The sequence below is a fragment of the Lemur catta genome, chromosome 2 (genome assembly GCF_020740605.2).
Source record: "Lemur catta isolate mLemCat1 chromosome 2, mLemCat1.pri, whole genome shotgun sequence".
NCBI classification, from domain to species: domain Eukaryota; kingdom Metazoa; phylum Chordata; class Mammalia; order Primates; family Lemuridae; genus Lemur; species Lemur catta.
This window is the reverse complement of record NC_059129.1, coordinates 25,305,544-25,331,984: the sequence shown is the minus strand read 5'-3', so window position 1 is coordinate 25,331,984 and position 26,441 is coordinate 25,305,544. Positions and strand designations below refer to the sequence as shown.

General features: G+C 39.5%; 1 protein-coding gene across 1 annotated transcript in view; it reads left to right on the top strand.

Annotated features, from left to right (window-relative positions):
- Nucleotides 1–9,435: 9,435 nt before the first annotated feature.
- The window catches only part of LOC123631591 (cytochrome P450 3A4-like), a 31,784-nt gene continuing 14,778 nt past the window's right edge, over nucleotides 9,436–26,441 (top strand). Inside the window, exons 1-7 of the mRNA XM_045541381.1 lie at nucleotides 9,436–9,606; nucleotides 12,709–12,802; nucleotides 15,967–16,019; nucleotides 17,586–17,685; nucleotides 19,217–19,330; nucleotides 19,593–19,681; nucleotides 21,004–21,152. Of these exons, the coding sequence (XP_045397337.1) occupies nucleotides 9,536–9,606; nucleotides 12,709–12,802; nucleotides 15,967–16,019; nucleotides 17,586–17,685; nucleotides 19,217–19,330; nucleotides 19,593–19,681; nucleotides 21,004–21,152 (670 nt within the window). The 5' untranslated portion in view covers nucleotides 9,436–9,535. The remainder of the gene's footprint in view (nucleotides 9,607–12,708; nucleotides 12,803–15,966; nucleotides 16,020–17,585; nucleotides 17,686–19,216; nucleotides 19,331–19,592; nucleotides 19,682–21,003; nucleotides 21,153–26,441) is intronic.

Sequence of the window (26,441 nt, the reverse complement as noted above, 5' to 3'; positions counted from 1 at the left end):
CTTAAATGGGCAGCTGTCTTCTCCCAGGTCCATCCTATTCCATCTTTGTTTTCCTTCTTGACCAGAGGAGCTCTTGGTTTTAAACTGGGCTGAAAGACCTGGGCGACCCTAAATGATATAAAGAAGTGAAGGAGAATAAAGAGGATGGATGTCTCAGAAAATCATATGGGGACACAGAGTCAAGAGAGACGTGCAGTCTTGCAGCGGTCTTCTCATTGGGATAAGGAAGTCCTTGGTCCTCTTGGGTAAAGTCTGGTTAATTTTCCTCCTGGACAGATGAGGAAACAGGCCCAGGCAAGCCCAAGGTCTCATACTTCCCCTCCTTCAAGTCATGTTGATTCTGTTGCCTTTATATCTTTCAAAGGAGGATAGAGTTTAAGGAAAGAAAGAAAGATCAACTGCTTAATGCTGCTGGAAGCTTAAGTAAAAGATGCTCTTACTTCATAGATTTTATCCAAATTTTTAACCTGATATTTATTTGTGTTTATTTGTTCAGTTTGTCTTCCTCCTGTTACAATGTAAGGTTAATAAGGGCAAAGATTCTCACTGTTTCATATTTAGTGCTTCACACATTCCTGAACACAGCAGACACAGAACCCAACCAACACACAATGACATTCAGGTGAGATGCTCACCTCCTGCAGTGCCAAGAGAGAATGTCCATGGACCTGCCACTGTCCTCACCACCTGCCTCCCCCAAACATGAGGGCAATACATGTCGGCTACTTCTGTCCATCAGCCACGAAAATTTAGATGCCACACATTGGCCAAACCAGGTTTTTCTCTGTTGAGAAATATGGGGAGTTGGGTGGTGAGTTACAGGAAAATAATCTTACTTTCATTTATTTACGTACTCAAGATTGTGACCTTTCAATTTGAATCTATTACCAAGTTGTTGCTGAACAATATTGACTCCCTATACCACAAGCATTTCCTTGGTCAGGGAGAAGTCTGGACAGGCTTCCCAGAAGAGTAAGCACCTGGGCTAACAATATAAAAGGACAGAAATATCAGAGTGATGATGTTCCTGACATCACTAAGTCCCTGGACAACCTGTGCACTGATACTGATAATCTGAGCCTAATGCTTCTCTGTATGTTGTTTGAGACTGAACTTTGATTCAATGATAATGACACCAAGACAGAAGATAAGCCATTCAATGTTGATGAGGACACTGTGTTTCCCTTACATTTATAATTACTTTCTTTGGCTGTGTAGTAATTATTTATTCATTTGTCTTTATTTTCAAACAGAATAATGTCTGAGTCTTAGCCACCTTTGTACCCTAATCACTTCAAGCAGAGATTTAAAAGTACATAACGAATGCTTTGATACAGGAATGAGTACATGACAGACACATGTTGGTTGGTGTGTTCTTCTGACATGCAGTGCTTCCTTCACTCATTCAACATGCCTCTTACTATGCAAATCCCTTCATGTCAGAAGGTGTTATCTTCTCTAGAATTAAGCAGCACAAAGAACATGCCTCTTATTACTTACCCTTGCTGGGCACGTCCACTGACATTGGTTGGGACACAGTGCCAGCTACATGTTAGCTCCAACCAATGACTAGTCTATAGTGTTGGCATAGATTCCAACCAATCAATTCAGTTCTTGAGGTTCACAGGACAAGTGAACAGTCATGTAAGCCCTGCTTACAAAATACTCATAGGCGAGTATGTGTTTTGGAGGAAGATGAACAAATTCCTTTTTCTAGCAGTTTTGTTTCAAAGAGAACAAAAAAGGATTTAAGTTTAGGAGAGCTAATTAAGTTGTTGATAGTTATCATATGACACTATATCCTTTCCTAGTGTGCATGTATTGCATGGACCTCTCTGTTTGGAAGCATGAAGAGGGAGATACTCTCAACAATATCATTGCTATGGTTGGATTTTGCAGCTTTCATGCTCCCTGCTGGAATGAGGTAGAATCCTTTGCTCTGGTAGACCCACGGGGGAGCTGCATTGGGAATAACCATGGAGATATGAACAAGAATCTCAAACAATTTGCTGTTTCATTCGAGTCTCACGATGGCCCACAGTGGGCCTTATCAGGGAGAGGTAGGTGTTGCACATCAATGTACAAGACCAGCAGAGGACTTTTCACCTCCCTTCATGTTAGCTTTATATATAATATTTTCTTGTGATCAATACCTGACAGGAAGTCACTTGCAATCACTGAGCCTCAGTTTTTACATCTGTAAACCAGGGATAGAAGCATAATCCTATTTAACAGAGCCCACAGGAGCCACTGAAAAGAGACAGAAATTTATCAGAATTCTTTGGACTTTTATCTTACTTGTCCTGGGGGTTTTCTCCCAGCCTCCCACGTATGTCACTTGTTGATATTCAAGGTTTGCACCACATCTCCTTTGTTTTTTTTGTTTGGTAAATTTTTAATAAAGTTCCAATAAGCAGCACCCAGATCAAGAAATACAAGAAATTGAACATCACCCTTGAAGTGCCCCTATACTCACTTGCACAGACTAGACCCTAAGGATAACTACTATCCTTATTTTTAATATCTTAGAATGGGTTTTTTTTATGTGTTTAGGTCTTTATATACATTGAATCGTGTAGTATTAACATTTGTACCTATTTTTTTTTTTGCTCATTACCATGTTTGTGAGATTCTTCCATGTTCCTGCATGTAATTGTAGCTCGTGGCTTTTTCATTGTCACTTGGTATTTCATTGGATGAATGTAATACAACATAATTATCCATTTTACTGTGAATGGACAGTCAAGTAATTTTCAGTCTGTGGCTACTACAAAAGGGCACTGTAAACATTCTTGTACATGTCTTTTGGGATTTTGAAGTGATAGCATATGCTTTTGCTCAGCTTTAGGGGATAATGCCAACCGTTTTCAAAGATTAGCTAATACACAATCTATTTTAAGGTGAGGAAACTGAGGCTCAATCAGGGCAGGTGACTTGTCCCAGGTCACATAGCCAAGAAGGGGCAAAGTTGGATAGATATTCAGGTGTTGTGGGGCCAGATTTGTGTTCTTTTTCCCACCCCATTGCTCTAGGCCCTCAAAGATGAATCCCTGGCACTGGCCTGAGCCTCAAGGCTCACTCCTGTCATGCCCTGCTGACATCTCCTCACCCCTTCATGTTCTTTGCACGTGTTCTGGCGTCTTCCTGGTTGTCTCGGCACAAAACAGAAGCCAATAGGAGGTGAGAATGGACGTGATTTTGTTTACTCTGGGAAAACTGAAGCCCCCTCACTGGGGACGAACCCAGCTGAGACAAAGTGATCGTGAGACCGCAGCTCCTGCCCTGAAGATGGCCTAATGAGTGCCCAACTTAAATAAAATTGAAGGACTTCTCCAGGACTTCTCAGAGTCTTTGTGATAAATAATATCCATAATTTCTAAAGGGAAAATCATTTCTAAAATTTTTCCATGCTTTTTTGTCTTTTTTCCCCCAAAGCACATTTATTGTGTCCTTTTATTCCCCCCAAGGGTATCATTCTTTTTTTTTTTTTTAAATTTCAGCATATTATGGGAATACAAAAGTTTAGGTTACGTATATTGCCCTTGTCCCCCCACCCCAAGTCAGAGCTTCAAACATGTCCATCCCCTAGACAGTGTGCATCACACTCATTATGTATGTATACACCCATCCCCTCCCCACACACATCTGCCTGACACCCGATTAATGATATTCCTAAATGTGCTCTTAGGTGATGATCAGTGAAACCAATTTAATGGTGAGTACATGTGGTGCTTATTTTTCCATTCTTGGGATACTTCACTTAGTAGAATGGGTTCCAGCTCCATCCAGGAAAACACAAGAGGTGCTATATCACTATTGTTTCTTATAGCTGAGTAGTAATCCATGGTGTACACATACCACATTTTATTAATCCACTCATGTATTGATGGGCACTTGGGTTGTACCTACATCTTTGCAATTGGAATTGTGCTGCTACAAAAATTCAAGTGCAGAGGTCTTTTTTATAGAATGTCTTTTGTTCTTTTGGGTAGATGCCCAATAATGGAATTGCTGGATCAAATGGTAGGTCTATTTGTATGTGTTTAAGGTATCTCCATAATGCTTTCCACAGAGGTTGCACTAGTTTGCAGTCCCACCAGCAGTGTATGAGTGTTCCTTTCTCTCTGCATCCACACCAACATTTATTGTTTTGGGACTTTTTGATGAAGGCCATTCAAACTGGAGTTAAGTGATATCTCATTGTGGTTTTGATTTGCATTTCCCTAATGAGTAGAGATGCTGAGCATTTTTTCATATGTTTGTTGGCCATTCTTCTGTCTTCTTTTGAAAAATTTCTATTCATGTACTTTGCCCACTATTTGCTAGGGTTGTTTGATTTTTTCTTACTGATTTTCCTGAGTTCTAATTACATTCTAGTTATCAGCCCTTTATTAGTTGTGTAGCATGTGAAAAAATTTTCCCATTCTGTAGGTTGTCTGTTTACTCTCGTGACTGTTTCTTTGGCTGTGCAGAAGCTTTTTAATTTGATCAGGTCCCATTTATTTATTTTTGTTGTTGCTGTGGTTGCCTTAAGGGTCTTCTTCATAAATTCTTCACCTAGGTCAATGTGTACAAGAGTTTTTCCGACACTTTCTTCCAGAATTCTAATAGTTTCACACCTTAGGTTTAAGTCTGTTACCCACCGTGATTTGATTTTTTGAGAGGTGAAAGGTGTGGGTCTTGATTCAGTCTTCTACATGTGGCTATCCAGTTTTTCCAGCACCATTTACTGAATAAGTAATCTTTTCCCTAGCTTATGTTTTTGCCTGCTTTTTCAAAGATTAGATGGCTATATGACAATGGTTTTATATCTGGATTCTCAGTTGTGTTCCATTGGTCTATGTCTCTGTTCTTGTGCCAATACCAAGCTGTTTTAAAAACCACAACCTTGTATAATAGTTTGAAGTCTGGTAAATTAATACCATTCATTTTGTTCTTATTGCCTAAAATTGCTTTTGCTAAACGGGGTCTTCTCTGGTTCCATACAAAACGTAAAATTATTTTCTCTATATGTGTGAAAAATGATGTTGGTAATTTAATAGGGATTGCACTGAATCTGTAGACATTTTAACAATGTTGATTCTTCTGAGCCATGAGCATGGTATAGTTTTCCACCTGTTTACATGCTGTGCTGTCTCTTTCCTCAGTGTTTCATTGTTCTCCCTGTAGAGGTCTTTTATCTCCTTAGTTAAATGTATTCCTAGGTACTTTATTTTCTTTGTTGCTATTGTGAAGGGTATTGAGTCTTTGATTTGGTTCTCAGTTTGACTGTTATTGGCATATGTGAATGCCTCTGATTTGTGTGTATTGATTTTGTATCCTGAGACTTTACTGAATTCATTGATCAATTCCAGGAGTCTCTTGGTCGAATCCTCAGGGCTTTCTAGATGTAACATCATATCATCAGCAAAGAGTGAGAATTTGATCTCTTCTGTTCCCATTTGGACATCCTTGATTCTACTCTCTTGCCTGATTGCTCTCACAAGGACTTCCAGCACTATGTTCAAAAGCAATGGGGACAGTGGGCAACCTTGTCTGTTTCCAGTTCTAAATGGGAAGGCTTTCAATTTTTCCCCATTCAGTAGGATGTTGGCTGTGGGTTTGTCATATATGGCTTGTATCATTTTTAGATAAGCCCCATAAATGCCTATTTTGTTAAGCGTTCTTATCATAAAAGATGTTGAATTTTGTCAGATGCTTTTTCTGCGTCTATTGAGAGGATCATATCGTCTTTGTTTTTGCTTCTAATTATCTGGTTAATTACATTTATGTAATTGTGTATGTTGAACCATCCCTGCATCTCTGGGATGAAAACCACTTGGCTGTGATAGATTATTTTATATTATCATCTATGAATTCTACAAAAATCTTTATGCACACTAACTGGAAAATGTGGAGGAAATGGACAAATTTTTAGAAACACACAGCCTTCCCAGGCTCAAACAGGAAGAAATAGAATGCCTGAATAGACCAATATCAAGAACTGAAATCGAAACAGCAATAAAAAACCTTCCCCAAAAGAAAAGCCCTGGACCAGATGGGTTCACACACGAATTTTACCACACCTACAAAGAAGAACTGGTGCCCATTCTACATAAACTATTCTCCAACATTGAGAAGGATGGAATTCTCCCCAACACATTTTACCAAGCCAACATAATTTTGATACCAAAACCAGGAAAGGATACAACAAAAAAGAAAATTACAGACCAATATCCCTTATGAATATAGATGCAAAAATTCTCAATAAAATCCTAGCAAATCAAATTCAAGTGCTTATCAAAAAAATAATCCATCACGACCAAGTGGGCTTCATCCCAGAGATGCAAGGATGGTTTAACATATGCAAATCTATAAATGTAATTCACCATATAAATAGAAGCAAAAATAAAGACCATATGATCCTCTCAATAGATGCAGAAAAAGCATATGACAAAATTCAACACCCTTTTATGATAAGAACGCTTAACAAAATAGGCATAGACAGGGCTTATCTAAAAATGATACAAGCCATATATATATGACAAACCCACAGCCAACATCATACTGAATAGGGAAAAATTGAAAGCATTCCCACTTAGAACTGGAACCAGACAAGGCTGCCCACTGTCCCTATTACTTTTCAACATAGTATTGGAAGTCCTTGCGAAAGCAATCAGGCAAGAGAGCAGAATCAAGGGAGTCCAAATTGGGGAAGAAGAGATCAAACTCTCAGTCTTTGCTGATGATATGATGTTATATCTAGAAAACCCCAAGGATTAAACCAAGAGACTCCTGGAATTGATCAATGAATTCAATAAAGTCTCAGGATACAAAATCAATACACACAAATCAGAGGCATTCATATATGCCAATAACAGTCAAATGGAGAACAAAATTAAGGACTCAATACCCTTCAAAATAGCAACAAAGAAAATAAAATACCTAGGGATATATTTAACTAAGGAGGTAAAGGACCTCTATAGGGAGAAGTACAAAACACTGAGGAAGGAAGTCGTAGAGCATGTAAATAGGTGGAAAAACATACCATGCTCGTGGATCAGAAGAATCAACATTGTTAAAATGTCTATACTGCCCAAAGTGATCTACAGATTCAATGCAATCCCTATTAAATTACCAACATCATTTTTCACACATACATAAAAAATAATTTTAAGCTTTGTATGGAACCAGAGAAGACCCCATTTAGCAAAAGCAATTTTAAGCAATAAAAACAAAATGGGAGGTATTAAATTGCCAGACTTCAAACTATACTACAAGGCTGCGGTTATTAAAACTGCTTGGTATTTGCACAAGTGCTGGGAAAAAATTTTTGCGTACTACACATCCTATAAAGGACTGATAACTAGAATCTATTTAGAACTCAGGAAAATCAGCAAGAAAAAGTCAAACAACCCTATCAAAATTGGGCAAAGGACATGAACAGAAATTTTTCAAAAGAAGACAGAAGAATGGCCAACAAACATATGAAAAAATGCTCAACATCTCTAATCATCAGGGAAATGCAAATAAAAACCACAATGAGATATCACTTAACTCCAGTGAGAATGGCCTTTATCAAAAAGTCCCATAACAACAAATGTTGGTGTGGATGCGGAGAGACAGGACACTCATACACTGCTGGTGGGACTGCAAACTAGTGCAACCCCTGTGGAAAGCAATATGGAGATATCTTAAACAGATACAAGTAGACCTACCATTTGATCTAGCAATTCCATTATTGGGCATCTACCCAAAAGAACAAAAGACATTCTATAACAAAGATATCTGTACCCGAATGTTTACAGCAGCACAATTCACAATTGCGAAGATGTGGAAACAACCCAAGTGCCTATCAATACATGAGTGGCTTACTAAAATGTGGTATATGTTTACCATGGAGTACTAGTCAGCTGTAAGAAACAATGGTGATATAGCACCTCTTGTATTTTCCTGGAAAGAGTTGGAAACCATTTCCCAAGAATGGAAAAATAAGCATCACATGTACTCACCATCAAATTGGTTTCACTGATCATCACCTAAGAGCACATTTAGGAATAATATTGATCGGGTGTCAGGCAGATGTGGGTGGGGAGGAGATGGGTGTATACATACATAATGAGTGTGATGCACGGTGTCTAGGGGATGGACACGTTTGAAGCTCTGACTTGGGGGATTGGGGGGGCAAAGGCAACGTACGTAAGCTAAACTTTTGTACCCCCACAATATGCTGATATAAGAATTATATATATATATATATGAAAGAGAAGAGAAAACATAAAAAAAAAAAAGAATATGTCTACCTTGCTGTCTACTGCTGGATCCCCTAGAGGTGCATGAGCAGCAGCAGGAATAATACTGTTGGGTGCAGCCATCAGCTCCATCTTGTCCACACCCTGTCCTTCCCTTAGGAGCCCTCTTGCCCACAGAAGCAGAGTTGATTAGCCTAAACATGCAGAGATGGTGGCTAAGGCACAGCCAAGCACTTTTACTGGATTAATGATTGAAGAAGATGGTGGGTTTATAATAGTCACAGAGAAAGGACACACAGGGGCCCAGCCATTTCACAAGCTCAACTCCAATAGCTTTTCTTTTTTATTTTATTTTTTTTAATTTCAGCTCAGGTTATATATATTGCCCATGTCCCGCCCATCCCCCTGAGTCAGAGCCTCAAGCGTGTCCATTCCCCAGACAGTGCGCCTGGGACTCACCATGTAGTCATACCTCCATCCCCTCCCCCCCCCACCTCCCTGAGTCAGCACCTTCAAGCATCACCACAATGTATGAAGCACTCTATTACGGTCTGGGGTCATGGCCGTGAAAAATACCAGACTGTGCCCTAACTGTGCCCTGGAGAAGCTCACCATCTGCTAAGGGTCACAGATGTGGAAACCCACAATGGTGGTAGAGAGCAGAGTGGACTATAGTAGAACTACATGAGGGGGATAGGAGTTGCCCAGGGGAGGAAGTGGTTATAGCTGTGTGGGGAGGTTGGAGAGGGAGACTCTAAGAGAAGGGTGTGTCTTCCTGGGTTTGGAGGTTAAGTAGGAGTATTCTAGGGACCTCAGTGGCAGTGTAGGTGGAGGAAATTGCATGGGTAAAGATCTGTAGGTGTAGCTTCTTTGGGTGGATTTCTCATATTTCAAAATGAGGGCAGCTTTGAAAACAAGGGCAGATTAGAGGAGATTGAATGCCAATCTCTTTACTTGAGTTTATAATATGAACTCATACCCTTTGGACTTAGTGATAACACTGATTGAGTTTCTGTGATTACCTACAGAATATGAACTCTAGGAAGGTCAGTGTGTGTGTGTGTATGTGATGAGTTGCCAACTACCAAGGTGGAGAGGGCTCCTCTGACTCAGGTGGAGCACAGGTGGCCCTGCTATTGGCTGCACTCTGACCCTGCCTCCTTTCCCAGCACATAAACATTCAGCCGAGCTCACTGAATGACATCTGATCTGGGAAGGGAAGCTCCACATGCATAGCCCACCAAACAGCAGCACACAGCTGAGAGAACAACTTCAGAGAAGAGAACTAAAGAAGGAAAGCAGAGATGGACCTCATCCCAGACTTTGCCCTGGAAACCTGGGTTCTCCTGGCTATCAGCCTGGTGCTCCTCTATCTGTGAGTATCTGTCCATGCTCCACTGTTCTGTAACTTTAGATGTGGGGTACAATCTGGTCCCCCTTTCTCTTATGTGTTTTGAAGATGAAAGGAGATAATTGAAGGGAAGTTGCTTATGTGTTGGAAGCTACAAAAACATACAGTTGTTGATCTTATGTAGATCTATGGAAGGAATAAATAAAACTCCCCCACACCATACATCTCCTAAGTTCTCTAACTAGGAGTGTTCAGTGACAGCATTTTGTCCTGGGGCTGATTTCTGATTGAAGTTGAGTTTGGACCTAGACTAATCAAGAAGAATTCAGCAGAGACAGATTACAAACAACTGGGCATTGTGTGCTTTGATCCTCACCCCCTTCCCAAGCTCTGGGGATTGTAGGCACAGGCAGGTGTGGTGATGTATTTGTCTCTTTAACTTCCCCTATGGGTTCTGTGTCTACTGCAAGATATGTATACAGTGATTGTTTCCTTAAACCTGGGTGGCTCCTGCTCCCCTGCCTTGTACTCCAATCATGATTTATATAGGCACCATGGGGTACCCCAGAATTCATGGGAGGCTCTCTCTTTCCTTGTACCTATTTTCTGTGCCAAACCCAGAACTCCTCTTGCTCCAATAATTCAACTCCACCACCCAGTAATATGCACAGTTATTTACCTTTAAATGCTAGATATTTAGAGCAAAGGAGATCTGGAGGAAATCTTGAAGTTTTATTCTTTTCCTTCGCCTTTTTCTTCTAGTATCTGGGAGGTTAGCATTAGTATAGAGTTTTATTTCTCTCCAGATATTAATCTGCAAGAGGACTGAAAAGCAGGAGCCACAAAATCCAATTTAGATTATCTTAATCTGTCAGTCTAAGGTAGTATGTGAGACTATAAGCCAGAGAGGTTATAAAAGGCACCCAGGGAGCAGGCAGGAAGAATTGAGAGAATATTCCTCATCCCTCAGGGCCCAACCTCCAGAGATACTTGTGGGTCCTTGCCCCCATTAGAGATACTTCATGGCAGATGGACTGGCATCTCGCCTGCTTAAAGCCTAAGCACACGGACATCATCTGTGTCACTGTGTCTGTGGTGTCTCTGGTAGTGAACCTATAGTAGACATTCAGGCAGCCTGGCAAACAATATCTTAGCTCTGAAAGACACTGGTGCAACCCAGGAGTCAGTAACTGTAGCATATAGACAATGCCCTATTTATGGAAACATAATTAAACACAAGAGAAATGATTGGCTTTTTCTGTTAGCCTCCATTGTACCAAAAGGAACATTACCAAAAAGAGGAGAGATGGAAAGAAACTAAGAAATTCATCTAGCCTGTCCTCTGCTTTACATGGTTGCATGTGTGTTTAGAAACTAGACTAGATCTTTCCTTGGGGTCCAATACTATTTACAAGCTAGCTTCATTGCATGACCTCACTTGAGAGTTCATGTATCATGTCGAAGTTCAGGAACAGAGATTAATTTAATGGGTTTGCCATGGTTACAATAAAAGGAAAGAACCGGAGTGGGAATGAGCAAGGCCACCCTGGTTTTCGCCGTTGGTGCATACAGTTCCACTAATTCTTCTGGGGAAAGGATACAAGTGAGCCTAGCTGAGCTGCCTCTGGTGGTCCTTTAAATACATGTAGTTTCACACCAGTTTTCAGCTTTATTTTATCACGTATTATAAGATTTACTGGATTTGTACAGAATATTTGGAAACTATACTTGCCTAAAAGCTAACCTGTAAAGAAGAGGAAATAAGGGCGTAATTCAATTACCTAGAACAGTTTAGAGTTATTTATGTAATGTAACATAATGCATGGTATGCTATCAATAAGAAGGAAGCTGAACTTTGGAAGGTCTTTCTCTTTCAGCTAAAAGCACTTGTGGGAAATGTGGAACCATTTATACACACCATACTTTTCAGCCACACTTTCCTCTTTTGCCTCTACAGGGCCAACCTTGTGGGCCTAGAAGCTTCAAGTTTAGCTCAGTGCCTGGGAGCCACTTTCCTCAGCCTCTCTACTTCCTCCCATCTGGAATCAATCAGTAGCACTAGAGTGGGAAGGTCTGCAGGGATCCAGAACCCCCAGTGGGAGGAGGCCATACATGACTTGCCAGTGATGTCTATAGCAGCATTAAGGGATTTTCCAACAAAGGGAGTTGATGTGCAGAGGCAGTAAAATGACTGCTTTGTAATTGGCCACCTTGGGAAACATGAGTGTGCCTGGCACTGTGCTTCTGAGAGATCACACATTGGAGAACCACATTCCACAAGGGGAGGGCAGGCCTGGACGTGGATTCTGTAGTCATTGGTTCCTCTGCAGAATGTCATTCTAGGAACATACAGGTTAACCATCCTTCCCTGTAGCTCAATTTAACCACATCATCTGACTAGAGACACTAGGGTATACATAAAAAGTGCTCACTTTTCTACAAGCCCAGTGGAATCCTTGAATACTGTTGTCATTCTATAAAAATAAGAACACTGTAACTCCTCTAAGACCTCCTTGTGAATGTAGTTTTATGAAGGGCCATATCTTAAAACAGGATCATACTTCAGGGCCACATCTTAAAACAGGATCATACTTCAGAGGGAAGGAAAAGCATAAGCCTCAGAGCACACCGTAGGAACAGTGTTACCATAGGCTGGTGCTGACCCTCCGTGATTGAGTGCATGCACTTACACAAAATCACATCATGGGAGCAGAAGAAAAACAATTTACACTTTTTCTACTGAGAACAAGAATTTCCAAATGATGAAAGAGTTAATTTACTAAATGGACATAAGAGAATGAAATGCCCTGGAAAAATTCCAGTCTGAGCCACTCAAGGAGCATTGAATTTGGGAGATATTTATAAAGTATTCATTCCAGGATTTGAACCCTGAAGATTTCAGCTCCTTTTAGCTGAACATTCTGACTTTGGGTGGGTGTTACACAGGAGACAGGAAAGAAGTTGATGGGTGAATGTACCTATTGCCGTTGGTGTTGCAGTTATTCGGTATTGCCTAGGCACGACTTCTCTCTCTTGGCTACAGCAGTTCCTTAGTAAGTGACAGGACAGCTCCCTTATCTATAAAACCACAATCCCTGTTATTTGGCTTTCTCTTTTACTTTATAGATATGAGACTCATTCACATGGACTTTTTGAGAAGCTGGGAATTCCTGGGCCCACACCTCTGCCTATTGTGGGAAATATTCTGTCTTACCGCAAGGTGAGTTTTTTTGAACTCTCTCTTTTGCTTCTTATGCTTGCGAACACCAGCTTATTCCATTGGTAATAATGCCTCTCTTCAGGAGGAGGTTCTGAGGTTTTACACCTCAGAAATGATGTGGAGGCCCCACTGAGAGCATAGCCAGGTTCACCCAGGGCTCTGTTGTCTATTCTCGGGAGCCTCAGGTTTGGCTCAGCTGAACAGCCCAGATCTCTGGCAGATCAGGACTTAACGTTCAGGGCTTGATGTTCAGTCTTTGTGAGCAAAGTCTCTTTGCCTAGTGCATATTCACAGGAAGGTACAGTCATACATGCTATTAGGAGAAATGCAGGAAGGGGGATCCCCAGTAGTGCCTCATTAAGTTGTGTGCACCAAATTCAAACTTTCTTGTTTAGCAAGAGCAATTGAGTAGGCTTGTTTTCCTTTCTCCTGCACAGCTTGGAAACCTCAGTTCATGAGGCAGCCCTTGTATTCATCGGATAATTTGCACCTACTTGAATTCTCTCAAGAACTGCTAAATTCCCTCTGGGTACTTCATAATTGTACACAACTTTTGCTCTCCATGGTATATTTTGGAACTTTACAAGGAAGAACAAGAGAGTTCTGCTTTTTTTCTTTTCCTTAAAAGGTGGCACCCTCTGGGTGAGGCTGAGCAGGAAGTGGATATAACTGAGAGAAAGTGGTGGTTGTCCATTGACTTCAGATACTTAGCCATGAAATGAATTTTGGTTTTTATTATTTTTATTATTATTATTATTATTTTGAGACAGAGTCTTGCTCTGTTGCCCGGGCTAGAGTGAGTGCCGTGGCGTCAGCCTAGCTCACAGCAACCTCAAACTCCTGGGCTTAAGCGATCCTCCTGCCTCAGCCTCCCGAGTACCTGGGACTACAGGCATGCGCCACCATGCCCGGCTAATTTTTTCTATATATATTTTTAGTTGGCCAGATCATTTCTTTCTATTTTTAGTAGACATGAGGTCTCACTCTTGCTCAAGCTGGTCTCGAACTCCTGACCTCAAGTGATCCACCCGCCTCTGCCTCCCAGAGTACTAGGATTACAGGCGTGAGCCACTGCGCCCGGCCCATGAATTTTGTTTTGTTTAAGAAAAGCATATTTGCTTTTGCAAAGTGTCTAGAAAGGGGATGATTTGACAAAATTACCAAGGATTGGCCAGGTGTGGTGGCTCACAGTCGTAATCACAGTACCCTGGGAGGCCGAGGCAGTAGGATCGCTTGAGGTCAGGAGTTTGAGACCAGCCTGAGCAAAAGTGAGACTCCCGTCTCTATGAAAAACAGAAAATAATTAGCCAGGCATGGTGGTGTGACCCTGTATTCCCAGCTACTCAGGAGGCTGAAATAATAGGATTTCTTGAGTCCAGGAATTTGAGGTTGCTGTGAGCTAGGCTGACGCCACTGCACTTTACCCAGGGCATCCAAGCAAGACTCTGTCTCAAAAACAAACAAACAAACAACAACAACAAAAAAAAAAACAAGTAGACCTACCATTTGATCCAGCAATCCCATTATTGGGCATCTACCCAAAAGAATAAATGATATTCTATAATAAAGACATCTGCAGTCGAATGTTTATAGCAGCACAATTCAAATTGCAAAGATGTGGAAACAACCCAAGTGTCCATCAATACATGAGTGGATTAATCAAATGTGGTATATGTATACCATGGAGTACTAGTCAGCTATAAGAAATAATGGTGATATACCACCTCTTGTATTTTCCTGGATACAGCTGGAACCCATTCTACTAAGTGAAGTATCCCAAGAATGGAAAAACAAGCACCACATGTACTCACCATCAAATTGGTTTCACTGATCATCACCTAAGAGCACATTTAGGAATAACATTAATCGGGTGTTGGACAGTTGTGGGGTGGGGAGGAGATGGGTGTATACATACATAATCAGTGCGATGTCACCCTCTACGGGATGGACATGCTTGAAGCTCTGATTCACGGGGAGAGAGGGGCATGGGCAATATACATAACCTAAACTTTTGTACCCCCATAATATGCTGAAATAAAAACAAAAACAAAGCAAAAACAAAACAAAAATTATGAAGAATTTAAATTAATTGTACTGTAAGTGTCATGTGTCATGAGGACTGTGAATTTTGGCCAAGCCATTGTGGCTAATTCTTCACTCAGGGCCTGGCCCCTGAACATAAAGTCATCAACTCACATCCATGAAATGAGCAGCAAAGCCTGTGTGCAGGCTGATCTCTGGCCCTGATTTCCTTTCCCAGATACCTCAGGCTTCTTTCTCAGATTCTAATTTCCCAAGTCTGGCATTTCTTGCCAAATTACTGCCTAAGATTCCATCCTATTCCCGCTGCAAGAGCAATAATACCCTTTTCACCTTGCTAACATCAGCGCTTTACTAAGCGTATCCCAAGATATGTATTTGTGGGACCTTCTTTTGCATAGTTAAAATATCACAACTGAAACATAGCACCAGGAAGATTTGTTTTTAAGCTTCACAAGTGAAGACTTGGAGCAAGTACAGTAATTTGTTCTAGGTGAAGAAGCTGTGTTTCCTGATCTTTTCCATTTTGAATTGGACAACAGGAGGCGAGCCCATTTTTTCATTTTCTCAGTCACTCGTTACTCATTTACTCACTCAACAACATGCCTTAGGCTGATGTAAAGCTGTAGACCAAAAGAGGTCCCTGATGTCTTTAACTTTCCGGTTCCACTAGAATTCTTCTGAGATAAATGAAAAGGATGTTGAATGAGATGAAAGAATGTGCATCTCCCTAGACACTTGCTCACTCTCCCTCAGCCTCAGTTTCCTCACATGCCCACGGAGGTGATAATTCAGAGAGTTATGAAATGTTAGAAAGAATACATGCATGTGCAAAAACACTTTATAAATGCAGGGAGTTATTTAGTATTCATAAGCAAGGGTAAGTCATTCTGTATCTACATATTTGGAGAAAATTTAAGAGTGACAGTAAATCATCCCTTTCAATTATGTCTTCTATTTCCCCCCATTCCCCTGAACATCTCTGAAGAAACGGTTTCCTCAAACTTCCAGTGAAACACAGTAAGCCTGATTTCTTCAGATTAGACTCTTTCTTGCCCTAATTAGAGGCAGGGTTGAGTATATTTAAAAATAACAATGGAATTTTATTTTGTTTCTTCTCCCAGGGATTGTGCAAATTTGATGAAGAATGTTATAAAAAGTATGGAGAAATGTGGGGGTGAGTATTGTGGAAACTTCCATTGGATAGACTTGCTGCTATGAGGATGTACTTCACATATGAAAGACAATCTCAGCCCAGAGCCTCTTGGGATGTAGGCGTTGTCAACCAAGATAACAGAGAGAGGCTCTCTGAAAGAAAAAGATATTTATTTGAGAGTAAAGCATTCCAATGGAAATGTGCATCCTGTAGGAAACTATGTGTCTATTCAGGGAAGTAAAGGAAGAAAATGGTTGTTAAAGGGAAAAGTGAGCAGGATAACAAAACTATTTTGAAATCATTATCCATAGCTACAAAGATCAATAATAAGGGGAAACCAGTCTGAGGTTGGACAGGCAGTTACTGGGCAGATGTCCTCTCTGAAGTACTTTTACTCTGACAATACTGTGCTCTTTGTGCAAGGTGTGGTTTTGTAGAGTGTTTTGTGAAAGTTTTATTTTTAGGCATGCAAGCATGAGCATGCTCTCTCCATAGCCTTCCCAGGATCTGTCAGGTTTTATTTATATTTTTATCATCATTGTGACTCCATTTTGGTTCTGACAACTTTCACACTCTCTATTGAAAAGTTTTTGGAGGCCTATCCTTCTAAGCATTCCATAGATCGCCAGGTGTTGAGGTGTGCAGTCTCAATGAGGCTGAGAATGTTGCAGGTGACCACTTTTCTCCAGATTTGTTGGACCAGGGACTCCCAGCATCACTTTCTGTCTAGTGTCTCACTTTTCACTTCTTCTTTCTTCTGTACCTTAGGTTACCTTCAACTGCATAAAATGCATCATTTCAGACCGTTCTAATATGTGCTCATAAATGCATGGCATTAACTCCCCCCCAAAGTCATTCATTTTTAAATAAAGCCAAATTCTTGAATTAAAGTTTTGGGTTTAATATGTGCTTTTGAAAGAAGAGCTGAAAGAAAGAGATGAACAGATTGAGAAATAATTTATAATATGTTTTTTTCTTCCTATCTCTGAAAATGTGGAGCTTTATTTTGTGGTGTTTTTTAAATTTAAGTGAAGAGTTTTCAAGAAAAGTATGTACAAGTTTTTCTTTGTCTACTCAATTCTACTGACTTTGAAAAAGAGATACAGAATATATTAAACCAGTGTGTTCCCAGTGGGCTAATGGATTTTGTGATTTTGATGGTGGCCTCATCCAATTGCAGCAACTGTTCTCTTTTCAAAGCTGCTGGAGCTTGGTGAGAGCCACAGAAGAGATGCAATCCTGTGTACACTACAAGCAAGTGGGAGAAGGTTCACCTCTTCCTTGGTACCTCATAACACAAGATTTCATGTTATTTCTAACCATGATCTTTTAAAAGAGCTATTTTGCATATCAGTGTGTCTGCCCCAATTGAGCCACATTTCCCTTCATTCTATGAAGACTCCAATGCCTTCTGTGGTCAGACCCTTGCTGTGTGTCCTACCCTAACTTGAACTAGGACCTTGCTGCATATTGTACAACTGGGGCATGGATTATGTAATGTCAGGGTCAAAGTCTGGATTCCTGAGTGTGGCTCCAGCTGCACAATTAGGCTTGTAGAGTTTAATCAGTTCTGTTTTCCTGACACAGGGTGTATGATGGTCGATTGCCTCTGTTGGCTATCACGGATCCCGACATGATCAAAACAGTGCTAGTGAAAGAATGTTATTCTGTCTTCACAAACCGGCGGGTAGGCATACATGTCTTAACTTTGTGCCTTTATTTTTTTATTTATTAAATTTTGTTTTTGAAGTGGGATAGATTCACAGGAAATTGTCAAAAAAGTTACACAGAGTTTCCATGTACACTTCATCCTGTTTCCCCCAATGGTAACATTTTGCATCAGTATACTAGAGTTATCTAGTTAGTATATTCCTATCACTATAGCTACAGGAAATTAACATTGATATTACCCACAGAGTTTTTCAGATTTCCTTAGTGTTATGTGTCCTCATTTTTATGGATGTGTGTGTAGCTCCATACAAATTTATCACATTCATAGATTTATGTAACTACCAGCATGATGAAGACACAGAACTGTTCCATCACCATGAGGCTCACTGCTGCTGTTCTTCCACAGTCATCATGTGTAGCTTGTCTTTTTCTCTTAACAAGGCCTTTATCAGAGAAAACTCATTTTACTTTGAGTATGTCAGTTCATCAATTTTTCCTTTTATGGATGGTGCTTTTGGTGTCCAGTCTGAAAATTCTTCCTCAGCCCTCCTATATTGTTGTTTTTCCTAAAGGTTATATAGTTGTATGCTTTACAGTTATGTCTATGATCCATTTTCTGTAAATTTTTGTATAAAACATGAGGTTTAGGTCAAGGCTCATTTCTTGTGGTCTATGGCTGTCCAATTGTTCCAACACCATTTTGGAAAGGCTGTCCTCCCTGAACTGAATTGCTTTTAGCACCTGTGTCACGAATAATTTGGACTTCATTGTGTGTGTCTATTTCTCATTCTCTATTCTGTTCCATTAGTCATTGTCTCTATCTCTCATATACTACCACACTGTCTTGACTACAGTAGCTGTACAGTATGTCTGAACAGCATATAGATTCACACCTACCACTTTATTTCTTTTTCCAGAGGACTTGTAGCAATTCCCAAATTAGGAAATAGAATTATCTCCTTCTTTTTCCTATATCCCTGTGAAAAAAATTAAGAGAAAAGAACTTACAAGTAATTGTATTATTACTTCATAATACATTCATATTCTTTATGTATTATCCACAATTAAAAAAAGTTACTACCTCAAGGTATTCCTTTTTCAAGTTGTTCATGCTATGCTATAAGTAAAGACAGAAGTAGTCTCAAGCAACCCACAGTCTGCCAAGGCCACCTGGTGAATTGTCATCAGTCCCTTTTTTCTCTGCAAAGCATTGGAGGAGGTACAGGTCTTGTTCCCCTCTATTATCCTGGAAGATAAGGTTCCCCACCATGGGGTCATTTGCATTTAAACGGAGACTCAGATATATAGGCTGGAAACCACACCAGGTGGATGGGTGACCTCATACACACACACACACACAGAGGCTCCGAGGAGGGTAGGCATTTGGGATAAATCTATAATACATTGAGCACCTAGCATGGGGCCTGTCACCTGGGAGATGGTCACTTAATATTTGTTAAATAAGTGATGTCTGTTTAACACATTTTTACATCTGTGGAGATCTATAAAACTTATAAAGGACAAAATGTTTTTTATTTGAACTGCAGCCTCTTGGTCCAGTGGGATTTATGAAAAGTGCCGTCTCTTTTTCTGAAGATGAAGAATGGAAGAGAATACGAGCATTGCTATCTCCAACCTTCACCAGTGGAAAACTGAAGGAGGTAGGAAAATAAAAGGAATTCTACTTAGAAACTGAAAGTATGAATCTGGGAACAGGGAGAAAATAACATTATGGTCTCTTAACAGGAGGCAGTCCACTAAGGTTGAGCTTCCTAAAAATGGCCTTTTATGTGTATATCCAGAAAAGACATCACAAAATTCATTATAAAATATCACTTACTACTCCATGCTAGGGAAAGCCATTTCCTTCTGGGACTTGAGTCTACACATTTAACTATGTGTGGTGTTGTGTTTTGTGTTTAGATGTTCCCCATCATGAGCCAGTATGCAGATGTGTTGGTGAGAAACCTGAGGCAGGGAGCAGAGAAAGGCAAGACTGTCAGCTTCAAAGAGTAAGTAGGAGCACAGTCTCAGGGTTCTGAGCTGTCATAAAACCCTCTAGCTGCCTGTCCGTGGCTGATATTCACACTGTTAAGTTATTCCAGTGACCAGAAAGAAGCAGGGGTGTGGTGTAACAACTCCAATGGGCCACCCAGGGATGGGGCAGATTGCATGTGAAGACAAGGCAGTGGAAATAGGGAAGGATCTTCTCCCCTGTGCACAAGAGATATGAGTAATTAATCTGATGATGTGTTTTTGGATGTTCTAGAAGACAAAATACATAGCTTAGAGAGAAGAAACATGATTGTATCAAAATTTTGGGCACAGAGAATACAGAATGGTGGGAGGTCAAGTGGCTTGGTACCTGAGGGCTGGCAGGGACAGGGCAGAAGATTAACAATGGGAAACTTGGGAGAACTTCAATCCCTTCATATTTTTACTGAAGATACCATGAAATAGTAAAAATTAAAACTTTCCACCACTTCTCCTTCCTTCAATCTCAAAAGAGAGAAGGCTGTTTAAAGGTTGTGGTTAGAGCAATCCTATCACTTAATGTCTAAACTGACATTGACATATTTCTGAGTTATGCAGGAAAGATAGGTGTACACTGAGCCTGTCCTGGGCAGACTAGGGATATGTGGTCACTCAAAAATGGGACCCCCTCAATCAATTTTGGTGGGATCTATTATTTTGTTATCTAATATGTTTTTACCTAGGAACATTCTCAGTTTTTACCTTTCACAGAAATGCCCCTGTCCACAGGCCAACCACTGATCATAGGAGCTGGAGGAAGTGGGCCTTTCAGGAGCCTTAACAGAGAGTGTATAAAAGGAAAGATGTGCATGGTGACTCAGAACAGGCTCTTGCTGTTCTGTAATGTGCTAAATATCAATCAGCTCTTGGCACAGACTGTTTGCTGAGGCAATGTCTCCTTTCTTGAGTCCCTAGGAAGAGTTAGTTATTCCATTCTTGTCCTGGTGAAGCATGATACTTACACCCCTGTTGTCATCCACACTCAGCACACTCTCCTGTAGTTTGTCTGACTTTGGGGTCTCTGTCCTCCTGTGCCTGAGCTCCTTGAGCTCTGAGGTTGGTCTAAGTTGACTGAGTGTCCCCACCACCCCCAGCACAGGGCGAGCTACATCACTGACATTTGATAATCACATCATGAGTCAGTGGCATGGGAAATTATCCAGCAGGTAGTTCTGAAAGGCTATGGTTCTTGATACCTCCTCACAGTTCACGTGGATTTACACACACATCTTGCTTCATGTGTACTAGAAGAATTGTGAAGCAGTGCTAATTTCCATTTTCCATGTCTTTCTCTACTCAGCATCTTTGGGGCCTACAGCATGGATGTGATCACAGCCACATCATTTGGAGTGAACATTGATTCCCTCAACAACCCAAAGGATCCCTTTGTGGAAAAGACCAAGAAGCTCTTAAGATTTGATTTCTTAAGTCCATTCTTTCTCTCAATAAGTATGTGGACTATTATTTCTTTTTCTCTCTCTTTTTTAAAATAACTAGTTTATTGAGATATAACTCAAATACCATATAATTTACACGTTAAAATGAACATTTCAGTGATCAATAATACATTCAAACATATGTGTAACCATCACCATAGTCAACTTTAGAATATTTTCATCAACTTGGGACCTGTAATTTTTTTTTATTTTCTTAACATTCCTTTATTTTTTAATTTATTTTTGTTTTTTTTATCTTCTTTTTATTATGGGGGTATAAAAGTTTAGGTTACATATATTACCTTGGCACCACCCAAGTAAGAGCTACATGTGTGCCCATCACCCATACAGTCTGTATTTTACCCATTAGGTATGAATATACCCATCTTCTCCTCCCATTTCCACCTGCCTGACACGCAATGAATATTACTTCAATATGTGCATATAAGTGTTGATCAATTAGTACCAATTTGGTGGTGAGTATATGTTGTGCTTGTTTTTCCATTCTTGTGACACTTCACTTTAGAGAATGGGCTCCAGCTCCATCCAGGATAATACAACAAGTATTAGTTCACCACTGCTTCTGGGGGCTGAGTAGTAGTCCATGATATACAGATATCACATTTTATTAATTCACTCATAGATTGATTGGCACATGGGTTATTTACACATATTTGCAATTGTCAATTATTCTGCTGTAAACATTTCAGTGCATATGTAATTTTTATATAATGCCTTTGTTTCCTTAGGATAGATGCCCATTAGTGGGACTTTTGGATCAAACACTAGTTCTACTTTTACTTCTTTGAGTTATCTCTATATTACTTTCAATATAGGTTGTACTAGTTTGCGGTCTCACCAGCAGTGTATGAGTGCCCTATCTGTCCACATCCATACCAACATTTGTTGTTTTCGGACTTTTTGAGAAAAGCCATTCTCACTTGGGTTAAGTGATACCTCATTGTGGTTTTGATTTACATTTCCCTGATGATTTGAGATATTGAGTGTCTTCGTATGTTTCTTGGCCATTAGTCCATCTTCTTTTGAAAAGGTTCTGTTCATGACTTTTGCCCACATTTTAATGGGCTTGTTTGATTTTTACTTGCTGATTTTCCTGAGTTCTATATAGATTCTCGTTATCAGCCCTTTATCAGATGTACTGCATGCAAATATTTTCTCTCATTCTGTAAGTTGTCTGTTCACTCTACTGATAGCTTCTGTGCCTGTGCAGAAATTTTTAATTCATCAGGTCCCATTTATTTGTTTTTGTGGATTCTATGATTGCTTTGGGGTTTTCTTCATAAATTCTTTCCATAGGCAAATGTCTATGGACATTCCTAATGTTTTCTTCTAGAATTCATACAGTTTCATGGCTTAGGTTTAAGTCTTTTATCCATCATGAGTTGATTTTTGTAAGTGGTGAGAGGTGTGGATCCTGTTTGAGTCTTCTACATGTGACTATCCAATTTTCTCAGTACCATTTATTGAATAGGCATTCTTTTCCCCAATGTATGTTTTTGTGTTCTTTGTCAAAGACCAGATGGCTATAATGAGGATGGTTTCATGTCTCAATTCTCAGTCTTGTTCCAATTGGTCTTTGTCTCTGTTCTTGTGGCAGTACCATGCTGTTTTGATTACTATAGTCTGGTAAATTATGCCTCCCAATTTGTTTTTTTGCTTAAGGTTGCTTTAGTTATGTGGGGTTCTCTGGTTGCATAGAAAGCATAGAATTATTTCTTCTAGATCTCTGAAAAATGATGTTAGTAGTTTAATAGGGATTGCATCTAATCTGTAGATCACTTGGGGTAGTATAGACATTTTAGCAAGCTTGATTCTGCTGATCAATAAGCCTGGTATGGTTTTCCATCTCTGTACGTCCTATGCTATTTCTTTCCTCAGTGTTTTGTAGCTCTCCCTGTACACATCTTTCACCTCCTTATTTAAATATATTCCTATGTATTTTATTTTCTTTGTTAGTATTGTGAAAGGTATTGAGTCTTTGATTTGGTCTCAGTTTGACTGTTGTTACTGTATATGAATGCTACTGATTTGCTTACATTCATTTTCGAACCTGAAACTTTGTTGAACTTTTTTATCAATTCCAGTAGTCTCTTGGCAGAATCTTTGGGGATTTCTAGATATAATATTATATCATCAGCAAAGATCAGTAGTTTGACCTCTTCTGCTCCCATTTGGATGTCGTTGATTTCCTTCTCTTGTCTGGCTAAGACTTCCAGCACTATGTTGAATAGAAATGGTGAAAGAATGAAACCTTGTCTGGTTCCAGTTTTAAGCAGTAATGCTTTCAGTTTTTCCCCATTCAATATGATGTTGGCTGTGGGTTTGTCATGGAACCCAATAAATGTTATTCCTATATGTGCACTTAGGTGTTGATCAGTGAAACCAATTTGATGGTGAGTATATGTGGTACTTATTTTTCCATTCTTGGGATGCTTCACTTAGTAGAATGCATTCCAGCTCTATCCAGGGATAATACAAAATGTGCTATATCACCATTGTTTCTTATAACTAAGTAGCACTCCATGGTATACATATACCACATTTGATTAATCCACCCATGTATTGATGGGCTCTTGGGTTGTTTCCACATCTTTGCAATTGTGAATTGTGCTGCCACGAACATTTGAGTGCAGGTGTCTTTTTTATAGAATGTCTTTTGTTCTTTTGGGAGATGCCCAGTAATGGGATTGCTGGATCAAATGGTAGGTCTACTGGTATCTGTTTAAGGTATCTCCATATTGCTTTCCACAGAGGTTGCACTAGTTTGCAGCCACACCAGTAGTGTCTGAGTGTTCTTATCTCTCTGCATCCATGACAAAATTTATTCTTTTGGGACTTTTTGATAAAGGCCATTCTCACTGGAGATAAGTGATATCTCATTGTGGTTTTGATTTGCATTTCCCAGATAATTAGAGATGTTGAGCATTTTTTCATATGTTTGTTGGCCATTCTTCCATCTTCTTTTGAAAATTTTCTATTCATGTCCTTTGCCCGCTTTTTGATAGGATTCTTTAATTTTTTCTTACTGATTTTCCTGAATTCTAGTTATCAGCCCTTTATTGGATGTGTAGCATGCAAAAATTTCCCCCCATTCTGTAGGTTGTCTGTTTGCTTTCGTGACCATTTCTTTGGCTGTGCAGAAGCTTTTTAATTTAATCAGATCCCATTTATTTATTTTTGTTGTTGTTGTGATTGCCTTTGGGGTCTTCCTCATATATTCTTTGCCTAGGCCAATGTCTATAAGAGTTTTTCCAACATTTTCTTCTAGAATTCTAATAGTTTCACACCTTACGTTTAAGTCTGTTTCCCACCATGATTTGATTGTTGTGAGAGGTAAAAGGTGTTGGTCCTGTTTCAGTCTTCTACATGTGGCTATCCAGCTTTCCCATCACCATTTCTTGAATAAGGAATCTTTTCCCCAGTGTATGTTTTTGTCTGCTTTGTCAAAGATTAGATGGCTATGAGGATGGTTTTATATCTGGGTCCTGAGTTGTGTTCCGTTGGGTAATGTCTCTGTTCTTGTGCCAGTAACAAGCTGATTTAATTACTATAGCCTTGTAGTATAGTTTGAAGCAGGGATGATTCAACATATGCAAATTTATAAATGTAATTCACAACTTAAATAGATGCAAAAATAAAGATCATATGATAGTCTGAATAGACACAGAAAAAGTATTTGACAAAATTCAACACCCTTTTATGATCAGAATGCTTAACAAACTAGGCATAGACGGGGCCTACCTGAAAATCATACAAGCCATATATGACAAACCACAGCCAGCATCATACTAAATGGGGAAAAATTGAAAGCATTCCCACATATAACTGGAACCAGACAATGTTGCCCACGATCTCCACTTCTATTCAACATAGTGCTGGAAGTCCTTGAGGGAGCAATTAGGTAAGAGAGTGGAATTAAGGGCATCCAAATGGGGGCAGAAGATCAAATTCTCACTGTTCACTGATGATATGATATTATATCTAGAAAACCCCCAAGGATTCATTCAAGAGACTCCTGGAATTGATAAATGAATTCAGTAAAGTCTCAGGATACAAAATCAATACACACAAAACAGAGGCATTCATAAACACCAATAACAGTCAAACTGAGAGCAAAATCAGACTTAATACCCTTCACAATGGCAACAAAGAAAATAAAGTACCTAGGAATATATTTAACTAAGGAGGTAAAAGACCTCTACAGAGAGAACTATGAAACACTGAGGAAGGAAATAGCAGAGGATTTAAACAGGTGGAAAACCATACCATGCTCATGAGTCAGCAGAATCAACATTGTTAAACTGTCTATACTACCCAAAGTGATCTACAGATTCAATGCAGTCCCTGTTAAATTACCAACATCATTTTTCACAGATATAGAAAAAATAATCTTACACTTCGTATGGAACCAGAGAAGACCCTGTTTAGCAAAAGCAATTCTAGGCAATAAGAAAAAAATGGGAGGTACCAATTTACTTTCTTTCATTTTTGAGACTATTAAGATGAGTTATCTCTCTTTTTTTCTTCATCAATCTGGCTAAAGGTTTGTTAATTTTGATGATATAATTCAAAGTACCATCTTTTGGTTTTATTAATTTTTCCCTATTGTTTTAAGTGTCTATGTCATTAGTATATACTTTAGTTATTCTTATAGTTTTCCCTTCTGCTTGAATTATGTTTATTTTGTTCTTCTTTTTTCACCACATTATGGTGTTAGGTTAGATTATTGATTTTAGATCTTTTTTAAAATAAATTTAGACATTTAAAGCTACAAATTTTCCTCTGAGCACTGCTTTTCTTATATCCCATCAGTTTGGGCATACCATGTGATCATTTTGATTCATCATAAACCAATTTCTAATTGATCTTTTGATTTCTACTTTGACCCATTGTTTATTTAGAAGTGCATTATTTAATTTCCACATACTTCTGAGTTTCACAAATTTCTTTTAGTTATTGATTTCTAGTATGATCCCACAGCAGATGAAAGACATAGATACATTATTTCTATAGTAAATACTATTTCATGAAAACACAATTAATTAAAGCAGCAGACCATAGTTTATATAAGGGCTAAGAGGTCAGAGAATTTAATCCTATTAACTTAATCCTGTCATCCAAAATACAGAAGAGGTCACTGATCTCACAGCTACAGTGGTGGCCCCTAAGTGCGGATGTGCCATTGCTTAGCCGTTGGCCTGGAAGATGAGCCAAGGTCATAGAGGGAATGGTTCCTGCTTGAGAACCCTGAAGTCTATTACTTTTCACACTCATAGTAGAG